Source organism: Silurus meridionalis, chromosome 1 (genome assembly GCF_014805685.1).
Source record: "Silurus meridionalis isolate SWU-2019-XX chromosome 1, ASM1480568v1, whole genome shotgun sequence".
Lineage (NCBI taxonomy): Eukaryota > Metazoa > Chordata > Actinopteri > Siluriformes > Siluridae > Silurus > Silurus meridionalis.
The window spans coordinates 17,173,630-17,201,460 of record NC_060884.1 but is presented as its reverse complement, the minus strand read 5'-3'; the positions used below and the strand labels follow the sequence as shown (position 1 = coordinate 17,201,460).

The window sequence follows — 27,831 nt, the reverse complement described above, 5'->3', positions numbered from 1 at the left end:
CTCCATACGTTATAATAAGACTGCTTTTCTTTTGCATAATGTTGCATGTGAGTGCATGTGAGTAGACAAGCACATAATGTGGTTAATTGCATATTTAAATATATATGTATGACTTTTAGTAAGTTAATAAATAAAATTGTTAATGTAATAATTTGATTTGCTTCATTTGTTAATTATAAGTTGTAATGTTCATGCTTATGTCATCATACGTATCACAAAAAAATTATAACAGTGGTACAATTTCCCATAAGATTGTAATTTACCATCTTATGATGATCTTCTGCTATGACACTCTTGCATCACAAGCCTGAATTGTTTTTTGCCAATTTAAGGGCTGTCGGTTTCGGTGCATTAGTATTCGGTATGTGTGCACAGAGACTTTTACTGAAACAATGTCAGTGTCGCATTTAGTCTTACAGATTCCATTTGCATCCATTTGAATCTGATCAGGCTCAGATGACTGATTTCAGTTAATCAAACAATTTCCATTCCAGGGACAGAAATCAGGAGTTCTGTTTGCCTTTATTTATACATTCAGTGATTATGTGCAGGGTGAAAAACCATACAAACACTTATCACTGTTGCCTGTGGTCCAGTTTTGTTAACCTAAAACTCTATTGATTTATTCTTGAGTTTAGTAGATAACTAACTATACTGCATGTCAATAGGAACAGAAAATGTGAACCTTTACCTGAGTAACCTAAAGAAAAAAACTATTTTGTCCTGTTAAGTTTTTGGAAATAGCTGTTATACCACATTTTGCTGAGAGTCAGATGATTGGGTGGATATTAGACACCTTTTCAATTAAAAGGGCTCCTGGACAGCTGTGGCATCATCTAGAATTAAATAATACAAATATATGATATCAATATACTGTAATTTCCGGACTATAAAGCGCACCCATATATAAGCCGCACCCACTGAATTTTACAAATATTTTTATTTTTAACACAAATAAGCCGCACCTATAAGCTGCATTAGTGTCTACACTAATGTACTTTACACAGGCTTTAACGAAAGACACATTACACATGGTGTAACCGGTGAAATATGTTGCACTTCCTTTAGGAGCATAGCGGTATTTTGGGAATAGTCTGCCACTGCATTTTTCCAGTATTACTGCGTGTGTTTAAGACGAGGATTATTATTTTCTGATGCTCATTTCTAAGTTTCTTTGACTAACCCTTAACGCTGTTGCCAAGAAAAATAAAAAAGCACAAGTTTTGGAAACCTGTCTGTGCTTATATGATTTCTGTTGCAACTGGAGTTAGTGAGCTCTCCCTTCACCCAGAATCAACACGTTACAACGGCTTGTATCTAAACAGTAGCCGACCAAGAAAGTCATTGTTCACTGTCTTCCTCCTTCCTTTCACAACTATTTCTCTCGGGAGTTTTTCCTTTGGCATCGTTGAGCGTTAAAAAAGGTTTTTTCTCCCGATGCCGTGCAGCTCAGAACACAAGTTGAGGTGCGTTTATTCGTTTCCGTTCGGAAATTTCATTGGTCTAATGTTATGGGGTTCAGTTTTTTTGGCTTGAAGTTTGTGAAACCGGGAAAAACCCAGGAAAATTCATAAATTAGCCGCTTTGTTGTTTAAGCTGCGGGGTTCAAAACGTAGGAAAAAAGTAGCGGCTTATAGTAAAAAAAAATACGGTAATAGAAATAAACATGACAAAATCTATATTATAATAGTTATGGTATATTATTATAATATAATATAATTTTTACTCCTATTTGTATACCTACAATGTACTATAATTATTGTTATGAGCACCTGTTTGCTATGAAAAGAAAAACAGCATGACTGCCATTCTGCTGTGATGTTTCTCACAGCACAGACTTGCTGCACCTGCAATGTAAAATGCCTTCTTCACGTCCCTGTGTTTAATACTAAAAGAGTGCATTTTTTTTGACAGAAGAGACTTTGGGGAAATTCAAGGGATATGTGTTTAGATTAAGAATGTTTTACACACAACATCTTGCTTATCTTGATGGTTCTTCACTGGTTATTGTAGCTGAATAGGGTGATACAATACATGATGCCATATTACACACACACAAAGTCTACCAGATGTCTTTTTAAGTGCTGCTATACCCTCAGACAGCTATAATTATTAGTTAGTTCTCCATGCATTTGTCATTCACTTCCGCTCCGATATTTTAACTCTAACTTCAATTTAAATACTGCTTTGTTCCTATGACAACCAGTCATTTTCATAATGTTCTTGATCATCTTTTAACATGAGTGATGCAATAAACTTTTAACAGAGAAACAAAGTGGAGCACAAACGCTTTTTGCATTCATATACAGTAGTTAATACTGAAGTCACACTCCACTCCACACTCCACACATCCCTACAAAGGGATGATGGTATAGTTGCTCTGTTTTGTATAAAATTAGGGCTTGTGGTTGAATTTCTCCGTGGACTAATAGTTCTACAAAACCTGAATCATTGATAATGGCATTATCAAAGTAATCCACTGTTTCACATTATGATGGACATAACATATGCAGTGCAACTAGTAAAGACGTTTTCACCTTGTGGTGAAAGGTAAAAAAAGTTAAATAAATCTGCTTGCATGCACGAATGCTGTACCGCCAGACATAGACAGATGTCCAGCCATCTGCATCACATTTCAAAATTCAAAACCCTCGAGGTCGTTCTAGTTGCTGATCATATCAAGCTGAGCTGTGAATGATTTATTATTCTCATTTAAATGATGTCGTCTAGTTCAACAATCAGTGAGACCACATTTTTCCCCTCATTCTGATCATTTTTTTGTGCACAGTACCTGAGGCTGCTGTCTCAAATCTGCAGACACATGATGGGCTAATTGGATAATTACATGGATTTGTAGGTGTACAGATAAATACATTACTGATAAAGTGAATTCAGTCTGTATTTAGATTTTTTTATTTGGAAAGTGAAGAAAAACATTATGCTAAAAAGAAACAAAAACCAAATGTTTTAATGGGTTAGAAAATTAAACGTTCCGATTTTTTCACTTTCATGCTGTTTTAACAGCAGGAGAAAAAGAACTTGTTTTATTTGTCTGCCAGCATCCAAGTTCTGTCTTTCATATGCGCTCTGTTTTCATGACTGGGCAAAATTGTTAAATCACTTCAAATACAAGATGAAAGCATCTGTTTGGACAAATGTTTTTTTATTAAATTTTTTTTTTTTTTATTCAAGAAAAAATAAATAACTATTTTACCATAATTTTACCTAGACCTTTTGTTTACAACCACCATTGCATTATCTTGTCTTTCGGTAGTCACTTCTATCTTGCAGTTTTCCCACATAAAATCAGATCATACAGAAATGAAGATAACACTTTTTTACTTCCTTACCTCTATGTCTTCTCTCTCTCTCTCTCTCTCTCTCTCTCTCTCTCTCTCTCTCTCTCTCTCTCTCTCTCTCTCTCTCTCTCACTCATACACACACACTTCTCTGATGTCTTGTAGCTGTGGATTGCCAACTGTGCTCTCTCTCATTTCGAGGTCAAACGCAGTAGGAGTAGAGATTGGTCAGGCTGTGTGACACACACATGCGTAGGCGCACACTCACACAAAACAAAGAAACTGGTCAGCTTGAACGGTCGACCATGAAACAGTACTACAGGCATGAACAGCTACTGTAGAGGAGTAATGGAGCTGAACGTATGGACAGCAGAGATACCACCTAGCTCTTACACAACTGACACCAATTCATCACCTCTAACATCCTTTACATTTTCAATCAGGAGACATCTGTGACTAGTAGCATACTTGTCTATTACGTGGGGATAAAATTAGACACACTATACACACACACACAAACACACACACACAATTTTGCCAAAGTATTTACTCACCCATCCAAATCATTGCATTCAGGTGTTCCAATAACTTCCATGGTTACAGGGTAAAAAAAAACAATCACCTAGGCATGCAAACTGCTTCGACGAATATCTGTGAAAGATTTGGTCGCTCTTAGGAGCTCCCAGTCATGAAATTTCCTTGCTACCAAATAATACACAGTCAACTGTTAGTGGTATTATAACAAAGTGGAAGCAATTGGGAACGACAACAACACTGCCATGAAGTGGTAGACCAAGTAAAATCACAGAGTGGGTCGAATGCTGAGACACAAAGTGCACAGAGGTCGCCAACTTTCTGCAGAGTCAATAGCTACAGACCTCCAAACTTCATGTGGCCTTCAGATTAGCTCAAGAACAGTACATAGAGAGCGTCAAGGAATGAGTTTCCATGGCCGAGAAGCTGCGTCTAAGCCTATACTTCACCAAGTGCAATGCAAGGCGGATGCAGTGGTGTGACGCCACTGGACTCTATAGCAGCGAAGAGACTTGTTCACTGTCCGGCAATCCAATAGACGAGTCTGGGTTTGGTGGTTGCCAGAAGAACGGTACTTGTCTGACTGCATTGTGCCAAGTGTAAAGTTTGGTGGAGGGTGGATTATGATGTGGGGTTGCTTTTCAGGAATTGGGTTCGGCCCCTTAGTTCCAGTGAAAGGAACTCTTAATGTTTCAGAATACCAAGATATTTCAGACAATTTGATGCTGCCAACTTTGTGGGAACAGTTTGGGGATGTTTCAACATGACAGCGCAAAAGTGCACAAAGCAGGGTCCATAAAGACATGGATGAGTGAGTTTTGTGTGGAAGAACTTGACTGGCCTACACAGAGTCCAGGCCTCAACCTGATAGAACACCTTTGGGCTGAATTAGAGTGGGTACAGCGATCCAGGCCTTCTCGTCCAACATCAGTGTCTAACCTCACAAATGCAATATAGTCAAGTCAAGAGGCTTTTATGCAAAAGTATTTACATATAGTGTATGTAATACAGTTATTACATACAATATACTAATATACTTATTCATTTTTTACTGATTAATCTGCAAGGTCAGAAATTAGAATAGAATATTTCTACAGGAAAACTAAGTTTTTGATTAAGCATTCTTTTCTGTTTGGCTACTAGCCAGAGAGTTATACTATAAATGCATAGAACTTGAGGTGAGAGGCTCTATAATAGGTGTAATTTTCTGCTTAGTCAAATGTGTAAAAATGTACTGTATACTGTGAGCTATTTAAATATTAGTGTGTGTGAGCCACATGAAATGAATCTGCAGGCCGGATTTGGCTCGCAGACCTTGTGTTTGACACAAGTGCATTAGAGACACAGTGGGGAGGTGTGGATGTGACATCGTCTCGTCTTTCACTGTCCAGGGTGCTGAAGGTCAATTACACACCACTCACACAATGCAGTGTGTGTGTGTCTCCAGTAGAGAGCAGTGTGCAGTGTCCGGCTACTGTGTGGAATATGTCACTGTGTAAAACACCTGCCCAATATAAATGTTTCAGAATTATTGCTCTTTCTCTTTGCTTTTTATATTTTCTCATCTAATTTCTCATCTCAAGCACATGGTTTTCTCATCTGGTTCCATCTTTTATTTTTTTCATCTGGTTACACTTTAAGCAACTGAGAGTTGTTTTTTTTAATAATTAGACCATACTTAAATTAACAGGATCTTATACTGTACAATTATCAGTTTTATAATCCTTTTTAAGATCTTTTTTTGTTGCATTATAAATCCCTAAGGACAATTCAATCACAGCTTTTCACTTGCTACTACAGTACCAGCAAACCCCCAAATTAGATGATTAGTATGTGTAAGGATTGAAAAAGATGTAAAGTATATGTGTTTGCAGTGAATGGGGTTCATCAGTAGTAGGAGGTTTTTACTTTATTGTTGGCAAAAGCTGGCAGTCAAAAAAGTGAAATCAGCCCATTTTCATTAAACTTCAATAAACCTCCATCAATGTTTTTTCTTGAAAAGAACAAAATTCAAAATGTGAACATTTGGTTATTTTGATGGTATTATGGTATTTCCTGTTGTAAACATGATGTTTGTTTACTAGGGATCTTAGTCCTGCACACCTTTATCATGAAGAATAAGGTGAAGAATTGCATGTGGGGTCATGTGAATTAAAAATGGTTTGTATTTGTTTTATTTAAATGAGAGTAATAGAAATAAACAAATTATCTAATGTGTTTTTTTAATTTCCTACATGTACAGAGAAGGAAAGAAATGACTATGTTGACCAGAAGAGTGGAAAAGGGACGTGCCCTAAAACACGCTTTAGAGCAAATCATAATGAAAGACACACAGCACAAAACAAAACTTAATCACCCAAGTAAAGAAAGATCTGTTCTTGCAGTGACTTAAACTGTTCAACATAAAACCATTATGTATGCAAAAAACCTAGAATATGAATATAAAATAATGGACAGTGGGCCAAAGATAGATTGCAATCAACATTGTGGAGGCAGTGTAGCTTTGATGTAGTATGATGAAATGTACCCAATATTGCTGTGGCATTTAAATGAGATTATAGAACTTCACCGTCTAGACAGTGTCTATCCCAGCAGAGAAAGGTTGAATATCACAGACTGAACCTGCACTTTACTAATTCATGTGTTATGAAATTGACTTTGTGTGTCCTAGAGAGTCACTGCTCTAGGACAGTGGTTATAATTTAACTCTGAGCATTTGGGTGCATGATAAGTAAGTGGCTTTAGGATTTGCTTTAGTGTTCCACAGTCCTAGACTATTGGACTATCATGCCATTAGGCAATAGTAATGCATGTTTGCAAACCAACGATCACAACTGTTCATGCATTATTAAATAACACAACAGTGGTCAGCTGTAGCCGAGACCAGACAGTCTGACCTGGTGGCAAGGTGAACGCAAAATGAGAAACAAACATAGTTTTGAATTGCTTGGCCTTAACGCCTCATGAAAGCAGAGTCTAAATTAGGGATGGCAAGTGACACAATGGAGTTTATCTGGGATGGATGGTAAGGTGCCAAATAAGAAACCTTATGTATGTATATGCATATAGCATTTGTGAATAACAGACAAAACAAATGCAGTAAAACCAAACATTATCAATCAAAGGCAAAAAAAATTCAGCTAAACATCCACTTAAAAACAATAAACAGATGTTAAATATGCATAGACTGGGGAAATTGGAGAGTGTTTTCTAGGGAAGACCATTCATTTGCACTCTTTTTCCTGCCAAGGTTCAGTAGCAAGATTTTGAAAGGTGTGCCTGAAGTGTATTTTCATTTTATAATCTGCCTGGCATGAGAATACTAGTTTTCAGTAATGACTATAAAGTATTTTAATAATCTGAACGAGACTACTAGGAGAGTAAGGAATGTTTAAGAGGTAAAGTACAGTCAGTGTAAAAAATACTTGAATAAAATAACTATTAATTATTTACATTTTTAGCAGACACCCTTATCCATAGTGACTTATAACAGGGAAGGATTAAGGGCTTTGCTCAACGACCCAGTAGTGGCAGCATGGTGGTGGTCAGATTTGAACCTGTGACCTTTTGATCCAAAGTCCAATGCCTTAACCACTGATCTACACTTTCTGTATTATGAGAGCAATAATCCCCTGTGGTTACAATCCAATAGTTGACTGCAATATCACCGTAATTTCCGGACTATTATGCGCACCCAAATATAAGCCGCACCCATTGAATTTTTCAAAGATTTTTATTTTGAACATAAATGTGCCTAAATTGAAACTAATGAACTTTACACAGGCTTTAACGAAAGACAGTGACTGTTACACCACTTGTATCTAAACAGTAGCCTACCAAGAAAGTCATTGGTCACTGTCTTCCTCCTTTCTTTCACAACAATTTCTCTCGGGAGTTAATCTTTTGGCATCGTCGTGCATTTAAAAATCACCATCTGTGAAGCTTTTCTCCCGATGCCGTGCAGCTCAGAACACAGGTGAAGTGTGTTTTTTCATACCCGGTTGTTTTCAGCGTGACGAATGATTCGCATTTCCTGTAGACAGTCCGAGTGAGCGGCAGGTCAAACATCAGAGGAACCTCATCTATATTTATTATGTGGTGCGGCCCAATTCAGTGGGAGCGCATCTGATTTAATATAAAGAGTTTTATTGGTTCTCCTGAACCCGTTCGGCAATTTCATTGGTCTTATGTTATGGGGCTCAGTTTTTTGGCTTGAAGCTTGTAAAACCTGGAAAAACCCAGGAAAAATCCATAAATTAGCTGCTTCATTGTTTAAGCCGTGGGGTTTAAAGCGTGAGAAAAAAGTAGCGGCTTATAGTCCGAAAAATACGGTACTATAAAATTTTTATCTATATTGTAGTAGTAGTAATTGAATCATTTTTAATAAATAATAATAAAATAATGATTAAAATACTCATTACTACTTTACATTACTGTTATGAGTAATAGAGCATAAAGAAGTCATCCTTAATGATGGTACCAATGGCTTGCCTGATACTCATTGGGTGCACATTAAATGGCACCTTAGTGTTTAAGGTGCTTCTGGTGAAATCAGCCTCAGTTTTTTCTTTTTTGACTTAATCAAGCTTTTATATTTTAACTCCAAAGTTACATTAACAAAAAACTTCCATTGATGATGCCACTAACTGAACTTTATTATTGGTGTCACTGTTGGTGACACCAAAATTTAACATAAAAATTAGACGAGTGAAGTGATTCAGTCCCAGTGCAGTTATAAATATAAACACTCTTAGAACATTGCTCATCCAATCAGATTAGTGAAACAGTTCTGTTGATAAAACAGCACTATTCATCTCTAGTTTTCTCTAGAAGAAATGTTAAAAAATAGTTTCAAACCAGCTCTAATACTAATATATGGTTAATTAAAGTAAATAAATGTAGTATATTTATTTAATTGTAAAGACGAGCATTTGCAATTCTAACATGAATGCAATGGCCAAGGAGTGAAACTTATAACAGAAAAGAGTTTGTGTTTTTTTCCTCGTCTTCTGTTTCTTCCTAACCCTGTGTTTGTGTATATTATTCACCTTTATACGCTACTTCTACAGAGTTACTTTGTTTATGGGGATATGTTGATATATATTAACATGGGCTATTTATACATGAGGGATGCAGGCAATGCGGGTGGTTTAAAACTTAGAAGAAAAAAAATACAGAGCAAGCGTGCAGTCACCTTCAGGGTGGAAAGGGCACAGTGATCTGATTTGGGATGACCTGATCTGAGCAAGATTCAGCTCTGATGAAATTAACATCTATGTCAATAAGGGAAGATGGACATGTTGTTGTTACGAGGGCACAGCGAGGTCACACCAACTAGAAATGAAAAATTATATACTTTGATAGAATTGTTGTCCATGTAAATATTTATGTGCACTCTGATAAAGCTCCAGTGCCTTATGTGTGATCCATCATTCATCATATGACCATTAGCTGGTAAGTTCACGAGACTGACTGACCATTAGTTTATCATTAGAGAAAGAAAAACCTGTGGTTAAAGTGGTTCGATCAGGCTATTGTTGTCCAGTTGAAACTTTTTGCTTTTTCAAACCCCTGGTGATGTTCTTCCATTGTGAGTCTGTGCTTGTTTTTACATTCAGTATTCTCTCTTCCTGTGAGGTACAAGAAGTTTGAATTTTTATATTTGGATTCACTGATCTAGAAGATAGTGAGTTGTTCTATAAACACCTGCTCATAACCACAGACACCAGTGTGACTGAGCACATACCACTCCCACACAACATTGGAGAGGTAAAGACCTAGAGGAAGAGAGGGAGGGCAGTGAAGGACGAACACAGAGACGCAGGTGCAGGACATAAACATACTGTTTCAGACAGTCACGCAGAGAGAAAGAAAAAGTGAGAGAGAAGGAGAATAAGTGTAGTGATTGCAGCTTTGCTGGTTTGTATCCTTGTTTATTGCAGACTATGTCTTTTAGGAAGAGGAGCTTCACTTTTGGGGCTTATGGAGGGTAAGAGTGAATTCCTGAGTATGTGTGTGTCTGTGTGTGTGTTTAAGCATTTTGTAATAGCACATTTTAAATAAGATTTCCATATATTGTTGGACTGCTCTGAAGCTGTGCATGTTTTTCAGTGTAATTAAACCTTTTTCTTATGAGTTCAAACTAAATTACTGCTGGCACAGTCTGTTACCGAGGTCAAAAAAGACAGCACGTCCGCTTAATGTCTGCAGGCATGCCATTAATGAGTGTCTGCTCTCCTCAACCAAGCACTAATATATTCTCAAAAAGGTCCTATCACTTGGGGAAGAGAAAAGAAAAATGGGCTTTGCACAGTGAACGGAACACTGTATCCAGGGCTGTCTTTTATAAAAATCTGATAATCATCCCAGAGGAAAGTTTCTTCAGCTGGCTTTCACTTATCACTGCTATCTTCTGCTGCCTTATTTTTATTTTATGGAGTTATATATTGTTCATTGACTTGCCCATATACTTAAACTGCAGACCTCCAGTCACGATTTTGTCATGTGCTTCATCATCAGGTTACAAACACAACCAGTCAGCAGCACTTTGAGTAAATAGGGGCCATTAGTCACAAACTTAACCACATGAGAAACTTGCACTGTAGCAGCCACTACTTGTTTACCTTCTCAGGCATTATAGGTGTTTTAAACTCTAAATTTTCTTATAATTAAACACTGTGTATAACAGGTAATTCAATCATATTCTAATCAAATCTATTAGCAATAGAAACAAAATTGTTTGGGAATAGATGCCATGCCTCTAGGATCCGTGTGTGTGTGTGTGTGTGTGTGTGTGTGTGTGTGTGTGTGTGTGTGTGTGTGATCTATATGTGTTTAATGTAGTGCCTCTGTGTCTATCTGGTAAGGTGGTAGCTAAGTGGTTATGGCATTGGACTTCAGATCTGAATGTCATGAGTTCAAATTCCAGCCACACCTAGCTGTCACTAGTGGGACCCTAAACAAAACCCTTAACACTGTAGCTGCTCAGGTGTATGATTAAAATTGTAAGTCACTCTGGATATGGGTGTCTGCCAAATGCTGTAAATCTGATGTTCAGTGTTCCAAATATCTGTATTTGGATTTTAACTTCAGCGACATCACACAAATTCATAATTGGCCTTAAATATATACAGTATACCACTAAAGTGAGTACACCCTTCACATTTCAGCAACCAATGTAGTATTCGTCCTCAAGGGACAGTACTATAGAAATGAAACTTGGATATATTTTAGAGTAGTCACTGTGCAGCTTGTAGAGCAGTACAGAATTACTGTCCTCTAAAAAATAACATTCTGAAGCAGAACATGATGTCACCCCTTCAGTAACTGGGCGGAACAGCGGTTAAATGAATAATGATTTCCACACAAAAAAACACCAATATGACAACTACCTTACTGAGGAAGCAGAAGGTGAAGGTGATGGAGTGGCTAAATATGTCTTCAGACCTGAACCCTTTTGACCTGTGGGGCATCCTCAAGCGGAATGTGGAGAAGCACTAACATCTAACATCCAGCAACGTGATGTTATTTTGGAGGAGTGGACGAGGATCCCAGCAACAACCTGTGCAACTCTTGAATTCCATGCTCAGAAGGATTAAGGCAGTGTTAGATACCAATTGTGCTCACACAAAATACTGACACTTTAGACACAGTTTTGACATGTTCACTTAGGGTGTACTCACTTTTGTTGCTAGTTCTTTAGACAATAAATGCTGTATGTTGAGTTATTTTCAGAGGACAGTTAATCTGTACTGCTATACAAGCTGCACATTGACTACTCTAAAATATATCCAATTTTCATTTCTATAGTTTTTTCTCTTGAGAACATATAATAAATTGTTGCTGAAATGTAAGGGGTGTACTCACTTTTGTGAGATACTGTAAAATTTTGCAGGATTTTAAAAATGTTTAACTCCTGCTTGTTCATTTGTTTCTTTCTAATGAAGTTAATGATTTAGGCTTGAAAGCCTGGCAGAGACAAATTAGCTTCCTCTTCATGAAACGGAGGAAATTGCCATTAACAGCTAACAGCTTTTTTAATGGGTTTTTTTAATTATTATTTATTTATTTTTAATACTGCACCATGCATTATACTCTAATTAAAATCCATAAGTGGTTTTGCATTAATAGCTGTTTTTGGCTTTTTATTCAGTTTCACACAGAAAGCTATTTTTTCCATACAGGATCGCTTTTACCTTTGCATTAGTCATGCTAAACACATACTGTTAGTGGCCTAGAATATGTGAGAGAGAGAGAGAGTTATCATCATAAAATATTAGTTTTTTTCTGCGAACTCTCACCGTATAGTAGATACACAGTGATGATCGACCCGTTTAGATTTTTATAAACGTATCACATTTGCAGTGACTTTCTATATATGAAGGTTTGACCTTTTCATACAGCCACAAGCAGCTGATGTTTTCATACCTAGAAATACAGTGTTATATATTTAAATTTTTTGTCACAACAAACAAAGTTAACTTCTTTCCAAAGACCATTACATGAGAGCTGAATAACAATGCTAGGTTTGGCTAGATAGTTTTGCTAATAACGTATTAACCCATTAAACATTTTTGTTTTCGTCTATTGTTGGACTTTTATCTGTGCTGTTGACTCAACAGTGGCTATTTTTATCCCATCTCAGCAAGATCTATGTGAACACAATGTTTTGATTAATACATTTCTGTTTCTGAGGGGCTCAGACCTTTAGGCTACAGAAGTCAGGATTAGCATAATGGTCACTGAGCTGGGCTGAAATATAATGCAATGATAAAAAGAAAAAAGATTTCTCAGCACTAATGATTTCTGTGCCTAGCACGAGATTCAAATGATCATTTATGGATCTAACAATTAAAAAGTATCGCAGACCTTAGTGATGGAGAGCTACACCTCAAGTGCAGGTTTACAGATTTACTGTATATAACCTGTTTAGTAAACCTTATTAATAATACTATTTACTACTTTAATAATACTAATTGTCATGTCCAGGTTTAAAACTCTTAAAACCATAGAAGGGAAATCTTAATGCTCTACATACAAGGCTCCCCCTCAACACATGACCTCAAGGACATACAAGGACATTTTGTTTCCACTGTTTTGTATTAAGGACACACAGTGTGGCTATTGCCTACCGTATTACTGCCTCACAGCACAACCATTCCCAGTGAAATCAGAAGCTGAAGTAACTGCTAGGAAGTATTTTTGCATTTTTTCCCAGTATTTTTAGATGGTGTTTTCTCCCAACTCCTAAAAGCATATCAGTGGGTAGATTAGTTACTCTTAATTGCCCATAGGTGTTATTAAGTAAATATTGGATGTATAAGGTGTAATCAAAAGCTTTCAAACATTATTCTAAGATTATTTAAAGAAGATTTTGGGTAAAATGAATATTACAACAGAGCTTTACGGTCTAATTGTCCACTTATAAAATCCTTGGAACAGCTGAAGCACTTTTTTTCATGATTCGTTTATTCCCATTATTCTTGGCCTGAATAAATATTTCATGGCTGATTTAAGTAGAGAATGTACTTTAGTGAGTAAACACTAACTGGATTAAATATTAAACTTCTCAGGCATGACTTTGCACATTGTAATAAATATAAATGTAATATCAAAGTTTTTCAGTTAAATATACACAATAAGGATGACCTTCAGTGCTCTCTCATCATAACACACCAAGCTAGCTTTAAAAACTTGCCTACATTTTAGGTTTAGCTATTATATGCCTGGAGGTAATGAGTTTGTTGGCACTGTGTTGTTTAACCGTTAGCAGAAGGCGGCAAATCAACCCAGCCATTAGGGCTGAACAAGCCAGTGCACTCTTAGCGACGGTCCCAAGCCTGGATAAATGGGGAGGTTTGCATTAGGAAGGGCATCCAGCGTAAAACATGTGCCAAATCAAATATGCGGATCACGAATCAGAAATTCGGATTGGTCCAGGCCCGGGTTACCAACGACCGCCATAGGTATTGTTAGCCAACAGGGTACCGGTGGAAATTGGGCCACTGTTGGCCGAAGGAGGAGTAGGAGAGGAGAAAGACATCTACAGATACGACAGGGAAAGGAGAAGTGTAGGGGAGTGGAGGTTAGGGTTAGTACTTTAAATGTTGGTACTATGACGGTTAAAGGGAGAGAGGTAGCTGATATGATGGAGAGGAGAAAGCTAGATATGTTGTGTGTTAAGGAGACCAAGTGGAAAGGGAGTAAGGCCAGGAACACTGGAGGTGGGTTTAATGGATGGAAAGAGAAATGGTGTAGGGGTGATTCTGAGGGAAGAGTACAGTAAGAGTAACAGTGTAGTGGAGGTGAAGAGAGTTTCTGATAGGGTGATGAACGTGAAGCTGGAAGTTAAAGGGATGATGATAAATGTCATCAGTGCTTATGCTTCACAATTGGGTGGTGAGATGAAGGAAAAGGAAAAAGTCTGGAGAGATTTAGCAGAGGTAAAGAGGGATGTGGCAACAGCTAAGGAAAAGGCATATGAGGCGCTTATGAGAAGTTGGACACTAAAGAAGGATTTGTACCGATTGGCGAGGCATAGGACCGAGCTGGGAAGGATGTGCTGCATGGAAATGCATTGACTAGTGAGGAGAGTGTGTTCAGAAGATGGAGGGAGTATTTTGAGCAGCTGATGAACAAGGAAAATGAGAGAAAGAGAAGGGTGGATGGTGTGGAGATGGTGAAGCAGGAAGTGGATAGGAGTGATTAAGAGGATGAAGAGTGGAAAGTCTATTGGTCCAGATAATATCCCATTGGAGTTTTTAACCAGATTGATCAGCAAGATTCTGGAAGGTGAGAGGATGCCTGAGGAATGGAGAAGGAGTGTGCTGGTACCAACCTTTAAGAGAGGGAATTAATCAGAATCAGATTTAGAAATAGCTTTATTACCAAGTATGCTAACACACACAAAGAATTTGACTTGGCGTCAGGAGCTTCCAGTGCAGGAGAAGTACAGACATTAAGTTGATCAGTCACACCATGAAGTTATGGGAAAGAGTAGCGGAAGCCAGGCTGAGAGAAGAGGTGACCATCTGTGAGCAGCAGTGCTGAGTAAGAGGACCACAGATGCAATATTTGTGTCAGATAAGTATGTGAGGGTGGTGCAGGACATGTATAAGGACAGTGTGACATTAGTGAATTGTGCAGTAGGAATGACAGACTGGTTTGAAGGTGGAGGTTGAACTGCAAGATGTAGAGGACAGAGTGGTATGAAGACGAATGGTCGGTAGTGGGGACCCCTAATGGTACCAGCCAAAAGAAGAAGTAGAAAAAGATGGGGGCAAATTATTTGTTCTTTGTAACGCACTATTATTATTGTTAGTAAATCATTGTATTTATTGTCTTTGCAGAGTGGACAAAACTTTTTCCAGGTCTAGAGGTTTATGGTAAGAAACAATTATTCAATGTTTCAAAAACCATAATTTTTCTACGATTGTATACAGTATGATGTAATTTATTATCAGTTGGTCATAATAAGATTTGGGAAATGAAATATGATTTTTGGAAACAATGCTGATTAAGTATGGATAATGTGTTTTTTTATTTATTTATTTTTTTTGTTTCCTTAAACTAAAAACTAAACAATCTCTATGAATTCAATACTGCATTGAACAACCTTTATTTTTTACACTTATTTGTGTAGAAACAGTAAAATTATGTGGAGTAGTTGTGCTGTCTGTACAGTTTGATCATATTAAGTGTTACCTTTTGGTATATTGGTATCGATTATGAGTTGTTTCACTCTTTAATTTGAGAACATCTCTAAGTTACGTATATAACCTTAGTTCCCTGAGGAAACGAGACGCTGCATCGAACCGCTTTGGAAACGCGCCCGAGTGTTCACACTTTGAAATAATGTGTGTAATCAGTCACAAATTAGACGCTGGCCGAGCGGCGGGGTGATGTCACCACCAAGTATAATATGCATATTTAGGGTGGACCAACCCACAGCATTACATACGTCTTGGATCGGAACTCTAGAGGACCAAGCTTTTGAGGCAGTCACACTATGGGTGGAGTGAGCTCTGACCCTGAAACGAGCGGGGAGACCAGAGGTCTCCATATGTGATGATGTGATGGCATCAACAATCCAAGGACTCATCCTCTTGATGAAGGTGTCGTGTGTGCGCTACGGACAGAGCCGGTTCATTTTTTCCTGGTCTGGGGCCTGGAACGGAGGAGGATAGAATGCCTGTAATCTTACGGGTGGTGGGATGACAGAGGGAACCTTGGGGATGTAACCTGCATGGGGATACAGAAAGGCACTAGCCATACCTGGGGTAACCTCCAGGAAAGAGGGGGCCACAGAAAGGGCCTGCAATTCCCCTACTCTCTTGATAGAGCAGATGGCCAACAAGAATGCGGTCTTGATGGAAAAGTGCCTTCAAGATGCCTCGGCTAGAGATTAGAAGGCACTCTAGGTTGTACTTTCAGGGTGGACAGAGCCAACCCCTTGGCAATCTGTCCCTGGAGGAAATCCAGCACGGAATCAGAAATAGTGGACTGGATCCAGCTAGTGGTGCTCACACCATGAGCAAAACAGACGCCACCTTGCGGCATACAACCTCCTCGTGCTCTCAATGAGAGGAGTTCCCCTGGGCCCAAACAAGGATCTGGTGTGCCAGCCTGCACATGGAGCATGAACGCAGAATTATTTAATTATTTTTAAGGATGCTAAAAAATATTTATGTAACTGTAAGTGATCCTCTGGATTAATTGTAAAACTGTGGTAAATGAATTAAAACTATCTGGATAAATGGAATTGTTGTAGTGTGTATCTCTACAGATAAGCCTGGTAGCACATGCAAATGTCAGCAAATACCTAAGAGACAACTCATTTTCCCCTCTTTCTTTATTTCTAACAGGCTGTAACACTCATATACACACACACACACACACACACACACACACACACACACGCACACATTAAGAGACAAAGAGCTGTTTATCTATGTGCTGAGATTAGCATCAATTTGAAGCATAATGACAATCTTTCTCTTTTGAAGCCTGTGTTTTCCTTTGGGTGACAGAATATCCCAGACTAATTAAAAGTTTTACTCATTACAATATTATTTAGGGAGGGAAATGTGCAGTTTGTAAAGTATGCTATACTTTTATACCCTATGCTCATACACTATGCTAAATATAATAACAGACCACTTTTTTATAGGAACATTCATGCAATAATCCATATAGGCATTTATGTGGCAGCAGCTCCCTCCATAAAGTTAACAGTTGAAGTTCACATAAAAAATGTGGTGGAAATTGTTATCTCGGGAACTTTGTGTCTTGCTGGTGTCAGATGACCAGAAAATGTTTTAACTTTAAGCTGTCCAGCTTTAGTCTGTTTACCACTGTAACCTCAGATTTCTGTCGTTGGCTGACATGAGTAACATCTGATATAGTGTTCTGTTGTTGCAGTTCATCCACTTCAAGGTTTAAAGTGTGCATTCTGAATTGGTTTTCTGTTATTGTAGACCTGTCAAAGCAGTCTGGCGTTTCTACTCTGATCTCTTTGATCAACAAGGAGTTTCCAAATGCACAACCTAACTCACAGGATGTTTTTTCTTTTCCTGTTAAAGTACACAAACTACACCTTCTTGTAACTGGGATTATGGTTAGTGTTATATTTAGGTGCAGGAATAGTATTAAATTGTACTTTATCATTATGTCTGTGGAAGGTCTTTACATAGACTGTAAGATAGTGTGTTTATATGGTTGTTGTTTTTTTTTTGTTTTGACTTAAGTAAACTTTGTTAAGAAAGCACTTTCTATTCCTAATGTTATGAAATGTATCACAGTGAAAAGCTGAGCCTGTGTAGCAGAAAACAGAACTGTGACATTATCTCACTCTCTGTGTATGACTCCAACACCCCAGGAAACATATGACACAAATAAATGAAACGTGATTGTAACACTTTAAAAACCTCCTTCTAGTATCACAACTGTATAGCTTATAGAACACAATGTTCTTATGATTAATCCCTATTCAGATCAGTCTTACTCATCAGCCTGCCATTCTGTTGAAACTTTAATTTCCCTCTTCTTGCCTCTGAATCACAGACCTGAGCTTGATTACCTCAGCCGTGGGCTCGCTGATTAGATGTCTTTAGTTGGTCTAGGACAAAGCTCTGCTTTGTTAAAATTAGGTCTATTACTTTTCTTTGTTTGTTGCACATGAGCACTAAAAATGCACAAAAATGCACAAAAATACTTGTCTATCTGTATAAGTAGTGGGAGCAGAAACCCTGTCAGTGAGACACTTGTTTATAGAGTAGGAACGATTGTGCTAAAGTGAATAATCAAGTGAAATAATGAATGATTTACTAAATCAAGTTGTTTTTATTATATTCATTTAATTCATTCATTTTTCACTTGTGCATTTATTATCATGGTATTTCTGATCCAGAATGCAGCTGCACTTGTTTTCAACCTCCCTAGGTTCCCCCACATAACCCCACTTCTATGCTCCCTCCTGGCTTCCTGTAGCTGCCTGCTTTAGATTTAAAAACATGATGCTGGCCTACAAATCCAAAAGACGGACAAGCACACCCCTACCACTCAGCACTTATCTCACCCTGCACTGCTCCATGCTCCCTCCGATCCTTAGCCACCTTTACCCACCTCTCAGGGTACATAGAGACTTCAGACTCTTTTCTGTTCTGGCACCAAGCTGGTGGAATAAACTTCCACTTAATGTCCGAACAGCTGAGTCACTAGCAGTCTTCAAATGACATCTAAAGACGTGTCTTTTCCAGAGGTTTTTAAATTGAATTTAAAAATGTGCTTTCTAATTTCTGTTCTCCCAAATACCATAAGTGTAAATGTAAATGTAAATAATATCTCCTGTTGTGGTGTTTTTCGAGTTTGGTTACAACCCTCAAGTCCCCAGAAGAAGAGTAGGAGAGTGTCTATGATACAGCATTTTTTTGAATGCCAGATCAATGAGAATTTGTGGGTGGAGATAGTGATGGGGTGATACGATGTTCCTCATGATGTGATTAAATTTATGCCATTGTGAGTTTAGTCATCGATAAGCCTTAAATCACAGTAAAAAATACCAACAGTGTTTCTGCTCTTGTATGTTTGTTCTGTAACAGAGCACAGACGAACAGCAGTGTTTCATAGTGTAAGCCTACAGATGAATCTCAGCCCAAGCAAACTGCAAGTCTGAACTACCACTTGAATGAGCAAATAAAGTTTTTTTTTTACACCTTCAGCTATCTCACATCTGTGACTGTATGATGTGCCTTACATACAAAACATGCACAAACAGTCTACAGATGTAATCACTCAAAAAAAAATCTAATCTAAAAACTAAATCTAAATCTAAAATATGTGTTCTTGCACATTCCCACACTTTTTGTTCATAGCTCTATATGACAAGGCTCAGGATAATTGATGTTAGTACTGCTTCAATTTAAGGCAATGGCTATCAGGTTTTTTTTTTCTTCAAGTGCTCTTTGTCTATATGGATCACTATACACATCGCCACGATTACTGATGTACCTGAACTGCTCTTGTTAATGAGCCTTGTAAAGATTATGCATAATAATGTGTGCAACTGCAAGACGATTCAGTGGTTCAGTGCGTTTGAAAAATGAACAAATGTTCCTCTTTTTTAGATTTATTAGAATGACCTCGAAGTTTGATTATGGTTTGAGTTTGGCCACTGGAATTGTATATTCATGGTGTAGTTAAGCGATTACTGCATTCGTGTTGATTACGACAGACCTTAAAAGAACCGCTGTGGTTTTTCATAATTATCATGTAATAACAATTATTCATGTCGCAGCATCCTTTAAAACTGTCACCTGTGTGTGTGTGTGTGTGTGTGTGTGTGTGTGTGTGTGTGTGTGTGTGTGTGTGTATGTGTATGCAAGTGGCAACTGAAACATTTTATTTGTTTATTTAGAGATCTCTACAGGAAATAGAGCACAGTTTAAATGTTGCTATATCTGTATACTTAATAAAGTGGATTTTTTTAGTGTACAACCTCATTAGCTTTGAATGCAGGTATGTGAGGGTGGGGGGGTTGTTTGGTGGTTAGAGGGGATAGAGTGGTTGACTGTTTCAGTACTATGTTATTTTGACAACCACAATAAAAACAAAAAAATTGGCTCCAATCCAGTACTCTGGTGTTGTAAATCAGCAAAAATATGCAACACATTATTCATACCACACATGATTAGTTAAAAGGCTAATACTAAAATTACTTCCTGTGTGTGCCACCATCCAACAAGTTTATATTATGTAATTGCCTCACATTAATACTAAAGGGTGTCGCTCTTTCTCTGTGCCCCACTGAGGGACTCAGGCTCTGTATCCTGCTGAGAATGTTCCTCTACCCACCTGGGCACCCACCAGGGCACATCTTGGCCTAACCACAGGTGTTACTTCCTAATTTTTCTCCATCATGGATGTTGCCTGCCTGTTTAGCTGTTGGTGCCACTCGGTTGGCCTGATTGGCTGAGGGTTTGTTGTCCCTTCAGACTCTGTCTCGAACTTCAATCTCATCATAACTTCTTTTTTTTTTTGGCTGTCCAGAACTTTGCTTTAAGTGACAAACAGATTGTCACATCTTAAATGTACACAGTAAAGTTTAAAAGAAACACAACTAAAATTGTACCTGTAACAAAAAGTATTCACTTGTATTCTTGTATTCGTGGTAATAAATAATGAAGGGACTCCATTCAAAATGAAGCGTAGATCAGTATGTGACTGCAACACCACCACTGTTTTTTACCAACTTAAATAACATAATGTAGATACTGTATACTTTTAGAAAGACAAACAAAATAACAAGTTAAACACAGGAGGATAAATAGCAGCAATTTTACAAGTAATGAAGCATTTAGTATTGCCCTTCCCTTACTGTTCTTAACCATCATTAACTTGTTCAATTGCTGCTGAAATAGTGGAAAGAGGCAAACACTGGAGGTGCAGTTTATATAATTTGTGTGTGTGTGTGTGTGTGTGTGTGTGTGTGTGTGTGTGTGTGTGTGTAAAATGAACAGATAAGATATTGCAGCTAGGCCTAACTATTGGAGTTATTATGAAAAAAAAACTACCGTTCATTAGTTGCACCTTTAATTATAAGTTTAAGCATTATATCTGCTCAGCTTGTCTCCTTATATGAACTAGTCACTGTGCAAAAACACGTCCAGGCACAAAATCACAAAATATTAAGCTTGTAATGGCCTTAAAAACAAACCATTGCTCAGAAAATGTGCAGAATTAAATACTCCTGAGACCTCGTGTGCCACTATTTGCTCATTTACTTTTGCTGCAGTGAACTGTATAAGGCCATTACCATCGAATAGAACATCAGGTTTTTTCTGTAAAATTTTACTGAGTAATATTTGTTTTTAGAACCAAAGCCATTTTGGGCTTTTACATAAGAGCTAAGGTTAATGAGAAGTCTTCAGACTTATTACCGGCATGGACTCTGTTTGTGGCTTATTAGATCTAATGTTAAAATGTGTTTCATAAATAACCTGACTGTGGGAAATGAGGCCTGGGTTATATAATTCGACCAGATTACATAATGTTAAATGATTCACATAACCAAGTGTGCTATGCCTGTCTAAAAAAGAAGACATTAACTGTGCTGTAACATTGCAGAATGTACAGATATCGATTTTTGCTTAACGCAGTGGGGTGTAAGGTCTAAAAAATGAATAATACATTATTTCTTTCATTTTAAACTTGTTAATGATCTTACCAGTGATGCCAACATTTAAGATTCAGCCATAGCATTTATTGGGTTTAGGTTAGCTAGAGCTGTAAATGAAACACCAGAAACTCCTGCTTTCTCAACTAAAATACAAATACAAATTCACCTAACCAGAAAAGCTAGTTCACAGAAGGGGACAGAACATAGGATTTGAAAGACAAGGATTTGTTTCTGGTAGTGATTACTTTCAGTTCATGGCATACTGACTTCTTCTAGAGGAACTTTGACTCAAGTTTTTGTTGGTTTTGTGAGATGCCAGAAAACGAATTATTATAAAGTAGTGGTTATAAAGGAGTTTTGCATTGTTGTTTTTGTTTTGTTCTTGGTTCATTTCTAAAATTGTAATTTTTTTTTCTTTTTTTTTCTTTTTTTTTCAGTATGTATTTTTTTTCAGTATGTATCATATTCATTATTTTATTAGCCAATTTATATTTGTTCTATTCTATCTGATTTGGTCATTTTCATGTCATATCACTAATATTGGTGCAAAGACTGATGTTTAAATCAACAAGCAATAGTGCCAGAAAAAGTGCCAGTTGATTACCAATAAATATATTTACTGTATAGTAAAAATACATGCAGCATAATTTCTGACACTGACTGGACTGCAGTGAGTTTATACATTCCACCTATACATTAACGCTGTTTGTTTAAAATTCAAAAGTTTCTTCAATATGTTTTTCTCATTTATGCAGTTATCAGGGAGCTGTCCTGACTAGATAGTCCCGAGGGATTTTGTGGTAGTTGTTTTTTCTTTTTGCCTGTTAGAAATGTTGGCAGCTCAGTCCCTCTTTTTTCTGTCCACTCTCTCTTTTGTCTATTCCTTTAGCCCTCAGGGTAGGGTAGTGTTCGTCCACCTGACACCGGCTCTAGACCCACCTTTCTGGAGTGAACTTATGACCAATAAGCGACAATACTAGAAACAGGTTTGGCCTCTCTGTCACTCTCATCTACCATAATAAGCGAACAAACAATAAATCAGGTACCAGTCTTTGGAGAGTCTCACTTAAGAAGCAGAAACTGAAGTCTGTTTCAAAAATTTATATAAAATAGTTAATTCAGTTGTTTGTCTCTGCCTGTATCAAGTTTGGATAATGTTGGGGTCCAGAAGAAGGAACGCGATTACAACCAAGAGGTTCAACCTGCCACAAGTTGTCCTGCTCAAAATCAACCTGTGGTAAGACCAGAGAACGGAGAAGGAAATCAGGCAAGCAGGTCTGGCAATGTGTCAGCATAGTGTATCGACTTTTTTCATGGAGATGCAGTGGAGTGCAGTAACTTTGGACAGTTAAAGTGCCTTGGGGCATTCTGGTGTATTTAACGTAATTAAGTTTGCATTCTTATATTAAATCCAGTGTATTGCTCAGAATTGGCATCGGTAGAAACAAGAAAAATTATTTTGAGTGAAAAAAAAAATCTTGTGTCAAATGGGATTGTTTGGAATTGAAACAGATTTGAAAAAAAATGTTAAGCTGAAAACATCTACATACAAAGAGACATGATTGCAGCGTTGTGCTGATTTTAATACATTTATACTTTGTACTTAATTAAATGTACTATATTTTTTGCATGTAAGTGTAATAGTTTGACTGAAAGAAAAAAGCTACAGTTTTAGATGAGTCATTGTTTTATTTATTTATTTATTTATTTATTTATTTATTTATTTATTTATTTATTCATTCATAATATCATTATAAAACTTAGTTTAAAAAATACAGATGTATACTGAATAATAATAAACTTGTATTGTACTGTCTCTAATTTCAAGTAGGTTTTTTTTTCTCTTGATTTTATATTTAAGTTTAAATTTGTTTTGTTTCTAAGTTCGGGACTTAAAGCCCAGACAGTTTGTAGGTTGTGGGATATTTGTTCCGGGAAGCCCTTCCTAAGGTGGTTCAGAGTCTTTCGGATTTTTACATTCTACAGCAATGTTAAAGTAGATTAGTGAATAGAGGATACATTAGAAGAGTGTGAAGTAGTCAAATTGTAGTCCCATTTTAAAAGGTCTGTGGCTTGAATTACACACACACACACACACACACACACACACACACACACACACACACACACACACACACACACACACACACACACACACACACACACACACACACACACAGAGTGATGTTCTGAGCAGTGGGCTCTCAGTCAGGGCTAATGGTGATACAGGAAATGAAAAATATCTTTTAAAAAATAAAGGAAAACAATTCAGATTGTACAGAGTAGTCAATGTGTAGTCAGTTTGTATAGCAGTACAGATTTACTGTCCTTTGAAAATAATAACATACATATTCTCTCATACTGACCATTGGATGTTCAACATGGCAAAGAACTCTCTGGGGATTTAAGCATTAGAACTGTTGCTCTTTACAAAGATGGGCCTAAGCTATAGGAAGATTGGTCACACCCTGAAACTGAGTTGCAGTACAGTAGCCAAGGTCATACAGAGGTTTTCCAAGATGGTTTCCACTAGGAACAGGCCTCGCAAGGGTCGATCAAATACGTTAAGACCTCGTGCTATGCATCAGGTGCAGGAGCTGGATTAAAAAAAACAGACGCATCATGATTGCTGCCAGCATTGTCTGCTTGTCAGTACTCAGAACATATGCTAAACACTGCAACAAGTTGGTTTGCATGGCCATCATCCCAGAAGGAAAGAAAGCTGGCTCACAAGAAAGCCTGCAACAGTTTGCTGAAGACAACCTGTCTAAGAGCATGAATTACTGGAACCATGTCCTGTGGTCTGATTAGACTAAGATAAACTTGTTTGGCACAAATGGTGTCCAGCATGTGTGGTGACGACCTGGTGAGAAGTATCAACAAAACTGTGTCTTGCTTACAGTCAAGCATGGTGGTGGTACCATCATGGTCTCGGGCTACATGAGTGCTGCTGGTACTGTGGAGCTGCGGTTCATTGAGGGAAAACATAGATTCCAACATGTACTGTGACATTCTGAAGCAGATCATTATGCCTTCTCTTCAGGAACTGCGCAGAAAGGCAGTTTTCCAACATAATAACGACCCCAAACACACAGCTAAGATGACAACTGCCTTGCTGAGGAAGCTAAAGGTGATGAAATGGCCAAGTATGTCTTCAGAGCTGAACCCTATTGACCTGTGGGTCATCCTCAAGTGGAAGGTGGAAAAGCACCATGTATCTAACATCCAGCAGCTCCATGCTGTCATTAAGTGGAAGAGGATCCCAGCAACAACCTGTGCAGCTCTTGAATTCCATGCTCAGGAGGATTGAAGCAGTGTTAGATAACAATTGTGCTCACACAAAATACTGACACTTTGGACACAGTTTTGACATGTTCACTTATGGTGTACTCACTTTTGTTTTGTCTTTTTACTTATTGTACATATTGATATTTTGACACTAAAGGTTGTATGTTGAGTTATTTTCAGAGGAAAGTAATTCTGAACTGCTTTACAAGCTGCACACTGACTACTCTTAAATATATCCAAGTTTCATTTCTATAGTTTTGTCCCTTGCGAAGAAATACTAAAATCGTTTCTGAAATGTGAGGTGTGTACTCACTTTTGTGAGATACTGTATATTAGAGAAAGGGGGATACTTTTTTATATTTTTCTATATTTTTTGTGTTACTCTGCAACACCTTTGGCTTCGTATTAAGCCTTAGTTATTGTGCAGTTGTGTAGTGACTGATGTGCAGTTAAATTCATGAGGAAATGTACAGTATGTGTTTATGAGAGTGAGAAGTGTGAATCTATTTTGAGAGTTTAAAGGGTTAATACAGATCTGCGTGTATCTGCAGTATGTTGCAATATGCACATAAGAATGATCTTATTTCTGTTTTATCATGACACATTTTATGATGTGCAGCTCAGGTACACACACTTACATCACACAAATCTCATTGCTAATTCTTTCAAACACGATTACAATCATTTATATGCGCAGGTGCTGCTGACTGAAGTCCTCAGAGTAGCACTACTTTGCATAGACTGTATTTTGTGAAGGGTTAAATTGCTTTGTGTATTTGCAAATGATTTGTCAGCATTATGTGTTGACAGTATCGGCAATAAAATTGTATCTAGGCTGAGAAAATACAGAGACAGTCCTGTGTTGATTGTAGCATATTTATTAAATATGCTTCTGAACTGATTTGGAACGAAAAGCACAAAAATACATGATGAAATTTTGGCTGAACAAAAAAATTCAAATTCTAATGCCACATACTTATAGACACCCATAAACGCCTCCGCTTCTGCATCTTTTCATCCTCCTGTTCCACTTGTATTCAGACATGCTGCACTAGAACCTCAGCTGTCATAGCGATTGCAACTTTAAAGTTTAAAAGATGAAAACATTTTTATGTGTGGGATTTAGGCTCAGGATATTCTGGGCAGACCATTCAGAGTCTTTCAGATTCCAAGTTTGATCTTTTTTTCACACTATTTGGGCAAAATCCAAATAGACCTTATTTTTCTTGTTATTCTGAGCCTTGACTACTTAATTTTTTTTATTCCAGATATAGAAACACAGGACAACCATGTCATCCAAGTAACATACACTCAGTAGTCACTTAGGATCACCTGCACACTTGCTCAGCTATGCAGCTTTTCACTCGGCCAATCATGTGGCACCAGCACAGTTCATAAAATCATGCACATATAGAAAAAGAACAGGTCTTTCTGTGAGTGACTGCTCTCCTGGCTAAAACATATTGAATGACCAGATTGGTTTGAGTTTACAGGAAGTATGTACTAACTCAAATAAGCACTTTAAACAGTGGTGAGAAGAAAAGCAACTTAGAATGCACAACGTATCAAACCTTGAGGTCGATAAGCTACAGCAGAGAAATACCATATTAGATTTCACTCCTGCCAGCCAAGAATAGGAATCTGAGGCTACACTGAGCACAGACTCAACCACACTGGATCAAAAATTAGACTTGCAAGTTTAATATGTGCTACTGGATTGAAAATGTTTTTGTGCTGCTGGCTTGAATTCATTGCCTGAGTGTTGAGACACTTAATCTATGTAGTGTTACAACAATATTCCATTGGTATACAGTGAATGTTGCAAATTGTTTTCAGTATTAAATTGCACACACAGGCAGACGGTTCGGTTTTTAGTCTACAAATAATCAGGTAGCAACATCACTAAATACTATCAGTATTCATCAGATCATTAGTGCACTTCTGTCTCTTCTGTTCTGATGTAATCCTAACACTGACAGTGATTTATTTGCAGCCAGAATGTGTTTAATGGGGTCCTACTGAGTCGTGCAAAATCATTTGTCAAATGCAAATACGTATGACGCACCAAATATTTATGCCTCACTGCCTTTCATGTTTATTCCCAGTTATTTGGTTGTGTGTATTTACAATTTGTGTGTGTGTGTATTTGTGTGCTTGTAAAATTGAATCACGTTTGCTAGTCACAATGAATCATTTTTCATTTTGTGGCCATGCAGGTGACTAAAGCGATTATCTTATGAAGTGATTAATTGGTACCTTCTAGGCCAGTCTAGTGCACTGTGTACAACAAGTGACAGTTGCTAGTTACTAGGTTATAGTGCTGTATGAAATATTGCATTTGGGTTAAGCCACTGGATTCAAATTTCAGCTAATAATAGAGCTTTTTGACACTATGAACTATACAGTTGACAATGAGGATAAATGAAGGGCTTATTCCTCTATTCATCTGCTTATTATAGCTTTCTGTAAATAATATCAAATATACTCATGTGTATCATATTAAAGATTATGCTGTGTAATGTTATATATAGACTAGAAATGATGGCTTTTTTGTTTAAGAGTTGTGTGTTTTCACTTTCACAGGAAAAATGATGGCAGAATCTCTCAAAAATCTCACACATTAGAGTCTTCTCACTTGACCCACTCGTTACACCTCTCCCCTCTTTCTGCACTTCTGAAGGTAAGACACATTTTCTTTTCTTTTTTTTGTTTTCAGTCATTAGCTGAGCCTCCTCCTTCTTTCTTTAATTCTGTTCAACATTTTTTTCATTTTCAACATTTCTTCACTTTATCCTTGTTTCTTTGCTAAAAGGAGAGTTACCTTAGAGGCATGGACTAGTCTTAGCAAGATTTCACATTTAGGTTTAGTTTTGTGGTAGACCTAAGGACAGCTAGACTGGGGCGTGATTTATCATTAAATTAAATGCAAAAAAACGTTGTACTCTGAATACTTTGTACAGTTGTGTCTATCAAATTAGTTCATATGAATATGAAAGAACAAAAGTGACAGAAAGATTGCATTTTCCTGTGAAGTAA

General features: G+C 37.5%; 1 protein-coding gene across 5 annotated transcripts in view; it reads left to right on the top strand.

Moving 5' to 3' along the window:
* rap1gapb (RAP1 GTPase activating protein b) overlaps positions 1 to 27,831 on the top strand; it is a 63,275-nt gene that overhangs the window by 17,262 nt on the left and 18,182 nt on the right. The window contains exons 1-3 of one of the 5 annotated variants that reach the window (XM_046845165.1): positions 9,621 to 9,822; positions 15,182 to 15,217; positions 27,379 to 27,475. In XM_046845165.1, coding sequence (XP_046701121.1) covers positions 9,779 to 9,822; positions 15,182 to 15,217; positions 27,379 to 27,475 — 177 coding nt within the window. In that variant the 5' untranslated portion in view covers positions 9,621 to 9,778. Of the gene's footprint in view, positions 1 to 9,620; positions 9,823 to 15,181; positions 15,218 to 27,378; positions 27,476 to 27,831 lie in introns of those variants that run through there. The other 4 variants (XM_046845157.1, XM_046845198.1, XM_046845171.1 and 1 more) reach the window with 4 other exon arrangements.